Source organism: Podarcis muralis, chromosome 10 (genome assembly GCF_964188315.1).
Source record: "Podarcis muralis chromosome 10, rPodMur119.hap1.1, whole genome shotgun sequence".
Taxonomy (NCBI): domain Eukaryota; kingdom Metazoa; phylum Chordata; class Lepidosauria; order Squamata; family Lacertidae; genus Podarcis; species Podarcis muralis.
Window position 1 is genome coordinate 6,108,243 of NC_135664.1, and position 12,857 is coordinate 6,121,099.

Here is a 12,857-nt window from a genome sequence, read left to right on the forward strand (position 1 = left end):
TGAATGTGCTTCAGGTTGAGCGCCTTTGGGTTGTGCTCTGCGGCAACCTGGAAGTAACGGAGCACTTCCAGGTCTCTTACGTCGCGTCTTACGTTCCATTCAGGATGCGAACGGGGTTCCGGAACAGATCCCGTTCACATCCCGAGGTACCACTGTATAGTGGTCAGGTTTTCCCCAGTCTTTTGAGTTCACAGTAGTACAGGACAAAGGAAGCCCTGGCTGACTAAAATCTGTGGCTACTACAGGCCTGTCCAGTAAATCTGTTTCAACTTAGATCCTAGAATTAATAAATCAATAGGGTTTTTTAGAGTTTACATATTGTTGTTTTCTTTTAAACTGAATAATTTGCAAATATCCAGACTGTCTTGCATTTCCTTAAGTGTGTCTGTAAAGCAGAGCATTAAATCAAATTACAATTTGCTTAATTAAAAGGGCTTCAAATACTAAAGCACTAGAAATTAATGAGAAGGAATTAATTCTGTACTAAAAGCCATGCATCGTTATTTTGTTTCTTGAAAAAAGCCCTATGAAAGCACTTTTTGCTTGAAAATAAAACTATAGTTCATCAGCAAGTTTCAGAAGTTGTATTCCTGATATTGGCTCAGGAAGTGTTTTAGCATGGGGCAGTGGTGAATTATGTTGCAACGGTTAACATCAACAGGTTTAGATGTAAAAATTGATGGACTTAGAGCTGAAGTTCAAAATTATATTTTCTGAACTTGGGTTGAATCCAGACATTCCCTTCTTCCAGCAGAGAAGCTCCTTGTATTAGAGGGAAGGAACATTTGGATCCAGCCCCTTGTGACAAAATCTCCATTCATTTTTCCATGTTTTTGTTTGCATTCTAAGGACCAAAGGTGCGATCCTGTTGTGCCTGCACATGTAAAACAGCATGAAGAGGTGCCACGTAGAAGCTAGAGTAGTCCTGACCTCTCCTGCAGCATTTCTGCTTTGCAGGCCTGCCCCACTATGGCTGGGAGCTTCTCAAGTCCTTCCAGGTCTCTCCTAAAAGTATCTAGCAGCATCCCCTGCCACACAGCCTGTCACACAGCCTGTCACACAGCCTGTCACACAGGCTGTCACACAGGCTGCTGGAATAAACAGGAGCATGCAGAGCCCTGGAGGAAAATAAGTTGCTCGATGCTCCCAGGTTAGGCATGGAAAGCCATTTTGTGGTGTGTGTGGCCTGGTTGTGATGCAACACACTGCATACTGCAAAGGTGACCCTGGGTTTTCTGTTCACAAATCAGTGCTTCATATATATAAGAGAAATTAACAAATCTTAGGTTGTGCCTGCAATGTCTAGTTACCTTTTGCCTTCAATATGCTTTTTCTCTCAAACAACCTTTGGGATGCTTGCCTCTTTGTGCAATATTTACAAGCATTCCATATTTGTTTAATTTTACCTCCTCATTTGCATCGTACCATAAGAGGAATCAGCAGAGGACAATCATAAGCTTTTTCATTGGACAACTTTGTGTCATACCCAGCACGATCAGTCCTGGATGGGGTTACAATACCTGTGAAAGAGCAGTTGTGTAGTTTGGGAGGCTCCTTTATCTCAACCCGAGGTACTACTTCCGGGTTAGCAGAGTTTGTAACCCGAAGTGTTTGTAACCCGAGGTACCACTCTCTCTCTCTCTCTCTCTCTCTCTCTCTCTGTGTGTGTGTGTGTACAGTGGTACCTCAGGTTACATATGCTTCAGGTTACAGACTCCGCTAACCCAGAAATAGTACCTCAGGTTAAGAACTTTGCTTCAGGATGAGAACAGATATCGTGTGGCGGCAGCGGGAGGCCCCATCAGCTAAAGTGGTGCTTCAGGTTAAGAACAGTGTCAGGTTAAGAACGGGCCTCCGGAACGAATTAAGTTCGTAACCCGAGGTACGTGTGTGTGTGTGTGTGTGTGTGTGTGTGTGTGTGTTGGCAATGAGAAAGGGTGGAGCACAAATTTCCTAAACCAAAAAGTAAAAAAATGTAAAGTCCTTTGAATCTCTGCTCTTCCAATTGAACTTTAGTCAACTAAACAGACGGCAAAGGGGAAATGCAGGAAAGGAAGGACATTGTCTCCTGGTTAATCTTGAAAAGAAGACTTATCTCTAATGAATGTCATGACTTCCAAACTGATGGTGGATACTTTACTTTGTTATCGGCATAAGCTCCAATAATGCTGATTTAGCTGTTGAGATTTTAGACAGAAACCCAAGCGCACTGAAGTGGACGTGCATTTGGGGGGGGGGGAGGGAGCTGGATGCTGCAGCTGCTTACAAAGCACAGTAAGACCGTCTAGACATTTCCCACTGGAACCCATTTTGCCTACATGCAAACATTAGTTTACTTCCTTGTACCTCCTATCTTGTATCGACTGCCGTTTTAGGTTAACTGTGCGGGTATATATATTTTTCCTTTTCTTTTCTAGCTGTACCCCATAAAATAGGCCGGATAATTGATGGAAGCCCCGCTGATCGCTGCGCAAAGCTCAAAGTCGGAGACCGGATCTTAGCTGTGAACGGCCAGTCTATTATTAACATGCCTCATGCAGATATTGTGAAGCTAATTAAAGATGCTGGTCTTAGTGTAACTCTTCGCATCATTCCTCAGGAGGGTAAGTAATTGACCCTTAAAACCCTGGAGGAAAATAGAAGTAGCAACCAATTAATCTGAACTGCACCCCTGGGAAAGTGAGGAAGTTTTTATATGTGCAGCCAGTGCGTGGCATTATATAAATGTTACTGCTGGATCCCCGCAGACCTTGCTAGAAGAGAATCTGAGCCCTTCAAAAACACTTCAAATGGCAAAAGTATCTGTGAACCACCAGGAGAGGCCTTGATGAAGCACTGCAGGGTCTGCTCCTTTGCCTCCTGGGAGAACTAACATTATACAGCAGTTGGAAATAATCACTAGCGTCCCCTGTTCCATTTTCACCCCACTTTACATAATTGCAACTCCACTGACGTCAGCTCTGCTTGGTTTTTTTCCCTCCCAGTTGTGCAACTGAGAACAGATTCAAAACCACAGGAGCACTAACAGAATGACTCTTCAGCATTAGGAACTTGTCCTTCCAATGGTTTTGTACCTTGTGTACTCACAGAGGGGGTGTTAAATTCTGCCCAAAATATGAGGAGAGCATTCTGATCTAATGGCGGTAATTTTGTTCATACCTTATTGCCTGGAAAGGCATCCTCCTTCCCCACTGAAAGCAACATAATATATAGATTCCCTCCCCCCCCCCCCCCAGTTTATCAGTTTGTCTCATGTCACTGAATAAAAATGTTTTAAAAATATAATATTTTTCACCATTTGATTAACTTAAAGAGGCTGGATTCAAAAGTTTGTTGCACATTTATCACTGAAATCAACATGAAAAAATCATAATGTTCCATTAAAATAAATGAAAATCAAGTTTGACTAACTTCATCTGAATCAAACCTAATGATAGCAAGACCGGCACTACCATTAGGCATGATGAATGGCCCTCCTTGGTCAGAAGGTTAATGGGCCGCTAGCAAATGATTGGTCATTTTCATTTATTATATTTTTACCATTGTGAAAAATGGTACATGCTCTGGATTTTTTTGCCTCTAGTACAACAATGTCTCTGGCTCTCCCCATTGATAATTCACAGTACTCTGTTGTTGTTGTTTTTCTTCTATAAGAAAACTTACCTTTCAAGAAGGCTGGGGGCACTTTGGGGGGTGGGGCTTAGAACCCTCTGAAGGCAAATCAAGTGTCTTCCTTAAATGCATCATGCGAAGGGCCATTGCTCAGTGATAGAGCACATGCTTTGGATGCAAAAGGTCCCAGGTTCAGTACCTGGCATTCTCCAGGTAAGGCTGGGAAGTTTTCCTGCCCAAAACCCTGGAGAGCTGCTATTAGTCAGTGTAGACTAAGCTAGATGGGACCAATGATCTGAGTTGATATAAGGCAGCTTCCTGTGTCATTTGCAACCCAGTGCTGCTCCCCTACGCAGTTCCCGAATTTTGGTACTGATAGCTAGCAGTGGGTGGCTGGACAGCAGCACTTACCTGATGTCCCAGTGCTGGCATTGCTGCAGTGCCCCAAGAGAGGAAGGGGCAAGGAGGTGACGAGGTTGGCATAGTGCAAGCACATTGGCAGGAACACCAGATTGGCTCTAGCTGTGTGTTTGCACCACACTGACCTCTCCCTCTTGTTATGCCTCAGCAACACCTGCTGCTGCTTCTGCTGCTGCTATGGGCTTATGCAGAGATAAATATGGTTGCAGACTATGCAAGACAGATTGGAGAAAAACAGATTTCTCTCTAACCATCTCTGCCCACAAAGCAATCAACATTTGGCGTGAGAATTGTGTTCTTAGAGGTACAGGGAAAGGAGATGAGTTCTGTTTCATTAAGTAGTCTGTGTAGCTTTACATCCCAGTAGCACAATACTAAAAGACTAGAGATGTTGAATACATAAGTTGTGTGATTCTGTAACAGACTGTGTTGCTGGATGGATAACTTCTTTGCTTCCTGGAGATATTTTCCCTATTGGAAGTGCTACAGTATGAAAAAAACACTTTATCATATACACATTTACAAATATTTGTTAATATCTTATGCACCGAAGAGGGGCTGACCTTGTTTGACAATGGCAAATGTTTAGCTGAGTTCAAAGGCATCTGTTAGCCTACATAGCCTACATAGTTTTGCTTTCCTGCCTGTTTTATTTGTCTAAATTTGCACTGCCCAACAGATTCAAAATGGGTAATAGCAATTGTACATTAATAGCTTGCTAGATATTTAGGTGCTTAGAAGTTAAAGAGAGCATGGAGAATAGAAGAAGGAAAACCTAAGAAGACTGCAAAGAATATTGTGGCGCCTTAGAAGACTGACAAAGATTTACTATGACATGGGTTTTTGTGAAGTTGGGCTAAGAAAAAGCAGGGTTTTTTTCTGAAGATGTCTCTATTAACCCTACTCTCCTCAAATGCATTAGTTCTATTACAGGCCAAATCCTTCATCCCCTTCTCGCTGAGTAAATTAGGCTGCAATCCTGTGCACACTTCCTCATGCACATGAACCCTGTGGGAAGTCTGTGAGTGGTCTGTTAGTCATTCAAAACAGATCTTGAACATAAATTTGGGAAAGCTATTATCTGTGGCCAAATGGTTTTGAATCCAAACAAGATTTCTCTCTTCCAGTTCCCTTTCCTTTCACTGTCATCTTCCTCGCCTCCTTACATCATGCTTCACAGGTCCAGGGGTCCAGCTTTGAAACCTTGCATGAGCACGATACTATCTATGAAAATCTTCCATCTGATACTGTTGTGCTCACATTTTAGACGTGTGGGCCTAAGCTGTCTAAAGTTTCTACTGCAGAGCTGTAGCTCTCATTTTCTCTCTTTTTCTCAAAATGGAACCTTTCCATGTTTCTCTCTGCCCTTGGAAGGAACTCTGAGAAATGAAATGTGTATGTCAATTCCAACTGGGTTTTGAATAACACACATGCCAGCCAGAGCAGGATGAGATTTCAAACACGATCAGATGAAGCTTTCTAAGTTCAGGTGTCTTAAAATCTAATTACAAGCCATGATAATAAAAGCAACAGAACATAAATTGCCTGAGATGGGGTATGACACAGCAATGATTGCCTCCCGTTGCCCTTTACTAAATGCCACGCGGTGACAGCTCTCTAATCACCAGTCTTCCGTTATGCAGAGCTGAACAGCCCAGCTTCCGCACCCAGCTCAGAAAAACAGAGCCCCATGGCGCAGCAGCACAGCCCCATGGCGCAGCAAAGCCCCCTATCCCAGCAGAGCCCCGTAACACAGCCGGCGCCTCCACAGCCTCTCCAGTCCCAAGGACACGAAAACAGGTAAGGAAAGGGCAGGAGATCCAGCATTCTGCTTCCTCCAGGTATACAATGCAAGACTGTGATTTCCTAATGGTGTTGTTTGGGAGGCCCTTTGGGGGAAGTGAAGGGGGCGGCTTATATGTAGTCAACATTTTGGCTCAGATCAGAATAGCCCTCCCACAAACAGAAGGGCTCTTTCTGTTCGCAGAAAGGACCGTGATCAGGAGAGGCTCCCACTCATGGACGGAGAAGGGAGCAGTTCCCCCCAAGTCTTCTCTTCTGTTTCACTCCCCACATTGTTCCTGAGCATATTTTTAAGGAACAGAAGGAGCTACAGGGAGTAAGTCAGGGAAGTACCTCCCCAACTCTTTCTGTGAGAGGGACCATTCTTTGAGCAGAATTCCTCTCACGGGCTACCGGCATCCAGCCCTTTATGCTAATGAAACAGTGCATAATTTGGCGATTACGTATCTGTTGCTGTGAGTGGAACCTAGCGCAAATGGCACTTTGCCTATGTAGTAATTGCCAAAGCTTTCATTTAATGACTTTTGACATGATTTTACCTTATTCATGTTAAGAGTTCTTATGGTACTGCCTCACAATATTATATCACTGGTTTCACTGCCAGATCCCAGGCCATATGACTTGCATTGTTGCCATAGAACACTTTATCATGTGAAAATGGTGCACAAAAGTTACTTTGATCAGAAGTTGTCATGAGGGTCAAATATGGTTATGATGCTGTTCCATCTTTTTAATCTTAAAGCTGACTCCCTCTCGTGAGCCACACAAACAAACCAGTATTACAAATCATTTTCTCAAGCAAATTTACAGCTTTCTTGGTTTATAGCAGATCATTAATCTCCAAATCATTTCTCCATGTTAGTTACCAATCTACTTTTTTGTATCCCTCATGGACACAAGTAAGAAAGCTCTACCTTAAAAGAAAGTATCAGGTTTAAACTTCTATGGCCATTTTGTAATTTCCGGACAATTATATTTTGTCCTTGAATTAACTTTTGTCTTGTAAAATGTGACCTAATACATTATCATTATAGTCATTCACATCATTGATTTACCAATGTACCTCGTCCAAACCTTGACCCAACAGTAAATGACAGTTTCAAAGTTCCTACACAGTGTTATAAAAAGGACTAATTAGTTGTGGTTCAAGTACAATGCTCTGTATGTCATATTCATTTAACACTCCTACAAAATTAAGGCTGCAATCCTAAACCCACTTAACTGTAGAAGCAAGTTCCTTTCAAATCAGTGGGGTTTACTTTTAAGTAATGTGCTGAAGACTGAGATGCTAATGATCCAAAATCTTTATAAGGTACTTTAAGAAAGCTACTTTAGGTGCATCCAGTGGGAGCTTTTGATTGTTAACTTCTTATACTTTTTGGAGAGCAGACCTCCTGATGCCTTAGCACAAACTGCTTCTGAACATATTTTCCATTTCAAAAGATTGTAGGGCATGATCTGAAGGAACCCAGTGCACCAACTTTGCTGAAGCCAAGTAGGCTTGGCTCGGGATGGGAGGCCACCTTGTGCTCCTTGTGTATGCTGCCTTGGGTTCCAGGACAGAAGAACAGTAAGGCATAAATGTCAAATAGAAATAAAGAAATGTTGCTACTACAAAGGATGAGGTTAGAGAAACACAGGGTCAGAACTTCTGTAGGTGGGTGAAGCTAGTTGTTCAATTCTTTGGATCCTTGACATTTAGTAGAGAACAGCTCAGTTTCATGTGGCCTTTGAGCTAATGTCATCTGGGTGGCAAGAAGAGAGAAAAGGGGGGAAAGGGGTAGCTGAAAGAGTGGAGAAAGGTGGGAGAAAGAGAGTGAAAGGTGTAGAGGGGGAGAGAGAGAGAGGGATGGAAGACTGGGGGTGACCCTACACAAAACATAGGCAAACTCAGCCCTCCAGCTGTTTTGGGACTACAACTCCCATCACCCCTAGCTAACAGGATGATGGGAGTTGTATTCCCAAAACATCTGGAGGGCCAAGTTTGCCTATGCCTGCCCTACACACTTTTGACTCTGACCTTTGAAGATGCATGTGAATTTTTATGCAGAGTTATTTTTTAAATATGGAATGGGAAACATTGCAATAAATGCCCACGTTTATTTTATTTAATCTTCAGGGCAAAACTAGACAAACATTTACATTGCTCTTTCTGAAACTGTGTGTGCATGGGTCTTGTTCCTAAGGGAGTGGTGTCTAGCCACACACCAGCTTCAAAGAATGAAGGTACTGCCAGTCTGGACTGCACTAGAGCACATGTGTTCCCCCGTAACAGCAGCCATTTGAGACAAAACACCTACAGCTACCGTAAGACAATCAAAGAGGGAGAATAAGTCTGTCCTCACCAGCAACAGCTAGGAGGCAGAGGATGGTGCAGGCAGTGCAAAAAAAATAATAAGTGCAGTTGCTGACTGCCCAGCTACCACCAGTCACATCTGTGTGGGGGCAACTAGACACTCACCAGTTGCCTGCTTTCATTACACTGAGCCACTCACAGTCTCCACTCACCATTTACCAACCGTGGGCATCATGCTTCTAACTATCCCCTTGATCTGGTATGGTCCCTCCTGACACAGATCATTTTCCACCCAATTCAGTTCAACTCATTTTGCAACCTAGAAGTTTGCTTTTCTTGAAACGTATTTAACAGCTACCAAGTTTTCAGTTTAAAGAATACCTCACTAAGGTTCCAACGTAACAATTCTTTATTGCTTAGTTATAGGTCAGAGGTAAAAGCACGGCAGGATGTGAAGCCCGACATCCGACAACCTCCCTTTACAGACTATAGGCAGCCTTCAACGGACTATAGGCAGCCTCCATTAGACTACCGACACCCTCCAGTTTTGGATTACCAGCAACCGCCACCTCTGGACTACCGACAGCCCCCGTTGATAGACTACAGGCAACATTCTCCTGACACCAGGCAATACCCTTTATCAGATTACAGGCAGCCCCAGGTATCTGTCTGTTTGTATCTATCGTTCTAATAACGTTTTTCCATTGAACCAAGCCCAAAGCCGTTCACGATGAAGTTTGATACTTCTGTCTGTTGATATTTAATTGAAGTCCCAAACCTAGTGGTTTGCATGCAGGAAAGGAGAAGAGACACCATTCAGTGGTAGCGCATGGGCTTGGCGTGTAGAAGTTTCCCAGACTCAATCCCTGACTTGCCCACTCTGCCAGAGACTGGAAAGCTGCTGCCAGTTTGAGTAGACAATACTGGACTAGTTGGACCAATGGTCTAATGAGTTAGTATAAGGCAGATGCAGAGGATCAATTAAATTTTGAATGCATTGATATGGGCAGTATCCAACTAACATGTTCCTCAGCACAAGGATTTCTACTTGTGCAGTGGGCCTTCCCCCACTTTCCTCCCCTCCTCCCCAAATCTGCTCTGGAGGATTGGGGCAGGGGGAATCCTAAAACAGATTTTGCTACTTTGGTAGGGTTGCCATATTTCAAGAAGTAAAAAATCTGGACAATCAGTGGCCCAGCAAAAGTTGTTGAGTTTTTGATCGCCAAAGAAGTTGTTGAGCTTATTTCGGGCAATTGCCACGAGGAGCCAATGGTCACTGAAGCTGCACTGAACTGCACTCAGCTCCACAGTCAGCTTCCTCTTCCTCCTCCTGTCACCGCCAGCCACCAGCTGGGGGCTGCTTCCCCCTTCCTTCCCCTCCGCAGCAGCAGCAGGAGCCGGCCACTAGAGCTGTGCTACACTCAGCTCCGTGATTGGGCTACTCCGCCTCCTGATTGTTCTGAACATTGGGGAGGGCACCCCCAAACTGGAGGGGCAGCAGAGCAGGGCCCCTAGGAGTTGGTACCTATGGTGTGGATAAGCCCCAAGTATTCCTCTGTGGAAAAGGGACGCGGGTGGCGCTGTGGGTTAAACCTCAGCACCTAGGACTTGCCAATCGCATGGTCGGCGGTTCGAATCCCCGCAGCGGGGTGCGCTCCCGTTGCTCGGTCCCAGCGCCTGCCAACCTAGCAGTTCGAAAGCACGTCAAAGTGCAAGTAGATAAATAGGGACCGCTTACTTGCGGGAAGGTAAACAGTGTTTCCGTGTGCTGCGCTGGCTCGCCAGAGCAGCGATGTCACGCTGGCCACGTGACCCGGAAGTGTCTGCGGACAGAGCTGGCTCCCGGACTATAGAGTGAGATGAGCGCACAACCCTAGAGTCTGTCAAGACTGGCCCATGCGGGCAGGGGTACCTTTATTCCTCTGTGGGGAAGCATTCAGACATGCAATCCTCCCTCACCCCATAGCCTAGGGAAAGCTTTCCTGCTTGGTTTTGCTAATTTTATAAAGTGGGCCTGAAAGGAGGGGGAAGGAAATTTACAGAGAGAAAGAGAGATTATTAATGCATCATGTATAATTCAGATTGAGAGTGCCTTGGTGATTCAGAAGGGCAAGAAAACTTCTGTTTATGTATACGTTTTCTAATATATATTTTTAAGAGAAGTGTTTAATACCCTCAAAATCTCCTTTACAGCCTTATCTGCAATCCACAGTTGAAATACTTAGAGTTAAGCTGATTTGCATCCCAATCATATAACCATTTCCCTGGAAGTATGTCCCATTTATTTCACTAGGATTACTTCCAGGTAAACACACTCCAGCCTCCTTGGTTTTCTTTCCACTGACCAATCTGCCTGGGACAGATCTTAAGGAGCCACCATAAAGCTATGGTTTGTGACACTGATTCGCCATAGGTATTGGCACACCCCATTCAAAGTGCTTATCTGCTGATATAATGGCTGCATTCATACATCTCCCCCAAAGCTGCAAAAACATAAAAAAACACCCATGTACCCAGATCAGATACTTACCAGATAACAACAGCCTGTGTGGAGAAATAAGTACACTCCTTTCCTCTTCAATACACATTGAAGGCTGAAAACACAACCACCAGATTTGCATGATTCTTCCCAGTAAAAAAACAAAAAAAGAACGAATGATCATTGGAATTGGGCCTTTTTGAGTATCAGCCTCCATGTGGACTACATATATCACACATAATTTTAGATGCCTTTCACCACACAATAACTGCTGCCAACTAGTAAGTGTTTGAACCAGGCTGTAGCATCAAACATTAAAACAGATGTTGGGAACATTTGGCCTTTACAGATATTGCCGAACTACAACTTCTACCATCCCAGGCCACTGGCCATGTCTGCTAGGGGTGAACGGAGTTACAGTTTGGCAACATCTGGAGGGCCAAAGGTTCCCCATGCCTGCAGTAATTCAAGCTAAGTCACAAGTATTTTCATTTAATTTAGCTATGGGTTGAGAATTGTAGCCTCGATAAAGAAAATCGCTCTCCATTCATTAAAATGATTCATTTCCCCCCTGTTCTTTGACCATACAGGACTTTGATTATTTTACTGTGGACATGGAGAAGGGAGCCAAAGGATTTGGATTCAGCATTCGAGGAGGAAGAGAGTACAAAATGGATCTCTATGTGTTGAGGTTGGCAGAAGATGGGCCAGCAATAAGAAACGGAAGAATGAGGGTAAGCTGGGTTGAAGAGGCGGGAGCTAGCAGAGGTACTTGAAAAGAACGGCACAGTCCAAACCCACAATCTTGCAGGATTAGAGAGTTTGGATTTGGCGGATCTTGGGCTGTCCCAGTTTAGCAGTGGCTCGCCAGTCTAACGTAAGACAGTGTGAGTCCCCAAAAGGGGAAATTCTGGGGAAGGGGCAAGGAGAGACTTCCAAACCCCTTTCAGGTTTGTCATATGACCAGAACCTGGTGAAACGTACACTGGTGGTCTAAGTCATTGAATCCTGGAACCATAGAATTGTAGAGTTGGAAGGGACCCCAAGGGTCCTCTAGTCCAACCCCCTGCAATGCAGAAATCTCAGGTAGATCATGCATGACAGATGGCCATCCAACATCTGCTTAAAAACCTCCAAGGAAGGAGAGTCCACAACCCTCCCAAGGGAGACTATTCCACTGTCAAACTATTAGAACGTTTTTCCTGCTGTTTAGTAACTTGAAGCCATTAAGTCATATTCACCCTGAATTGAGTTTTTACTAGGGGTGCACTATGGTGGCTTTCTATACTGATGATGATGATGATGATGATGATGATGATGATGATGATGATGATGATTTACTATTTATATCCTGCCCATCTGGCTGGGTTTCCCCAGCCACTCTGGGCAGCTTCCAACAAAATATTAAAATACAATAGTCCGTCAAACATTAAAAGCTTCCCTAAACAGGGCTGCCTTCAGGTGTCTTCTAAAAGTCTGGTAGTTGTTGTTCTCTTTGACATCTGGTAGGAGGGTGCTCCACAGGGCAGGTGCCACTACCAAGAAAGCCTTCTGCCTAGTTCCTTGTAATTTGGCTTCTCGTAGTGAGGGAACCACCAGAAGGCCCTCAGCCTTGGACCTTAGTGTCAGGGCAGAATGATGGGGGTGGAGATGCTCCTTCAGGTATACTGGACCGAGGCCGTTTAGGGCTTTAAAGGTAGCACCAACACAAATGTACTGGTTGTTCTGCAACTATCATTGAACAAAGTCAAACGTACTTTGAAGAAAGTATGTGGAGGGTCAGGATGTCAGGCTGCAATTTTGTGTACACTTACTTGAACATATCTCCCAGCCGGACTCAAAGCATATAGGACTTTGCTGCATGAATGCTGCCCTGCAACTTTTTCTCTTAAGCCTCTCCCTCTCCAGAGTCTTGAGGTGGGACTTATGCTGTAGCTCCTCATCTGGGAGGGAGCCTCATTGACCTCAGTGGGCCTTCCTTCTGGTGAAACACATCGTACAGTATAGGATTGCATTGTCAGAAAGTTAAAAAAGTGCCTGTGCCTGATTACTCATGCATAATAGTCCATGGAGCTCATCCAAATGTTCAGCGGCTGCTCTTTCTTCTTGATGCAGGAAATAGCTTCTCTTAATGCAAAGTTATTTTTAGCTCTGGAAACCATAATTTTGCAGTGATCTCTATGCAACAAAGGGTTTTCTCGAGAATTAATCTATGAGACAGCACTCAGGGACTTGAGAAGGGCAATA

The 12,857-nt window shown here is 44.2% G+C and overlaps 1 protein-coding gene across 24 annotated transcripts in view; it reads left to right on the plus strand.

Annotated features, from left to right (window-relative positions):
* Nucleotides 1-12,857, plus strand: part of MAGI2 (membrane associated guanylate kinase, WW and PDZ domain containing 2) — a 597,762-nt gene that overhangs the window by 547,774 nt on the left and 37,131 nt on the right. For 23 of the 24 annotated variants that reach the window (XM_077935758.1, XM_077935747.1, XM_077935755.1 and 20 more), the window contains 4 exons: nt 2,418-2,603; nt 5,676-5,832; nt 8,552-8,792; nt 11,201-11,344. In XM_077935758.1, the coding sequence (XP_077791884.1) occupies nt 2,418-2,603; nt 5,676-5,832; nt 8,552-8,792; nt 11,201-11,344 (728 nt within the window). The remainder of the gene's footprint in view (nt 1-2,417; nt 2,604-5,675; nt 5,833-8,551; nt 8,793-11,200; nt 11,345-12,857) is intronic. The other variant, XM_077935741.1, reaches the window with a different exon arrangement.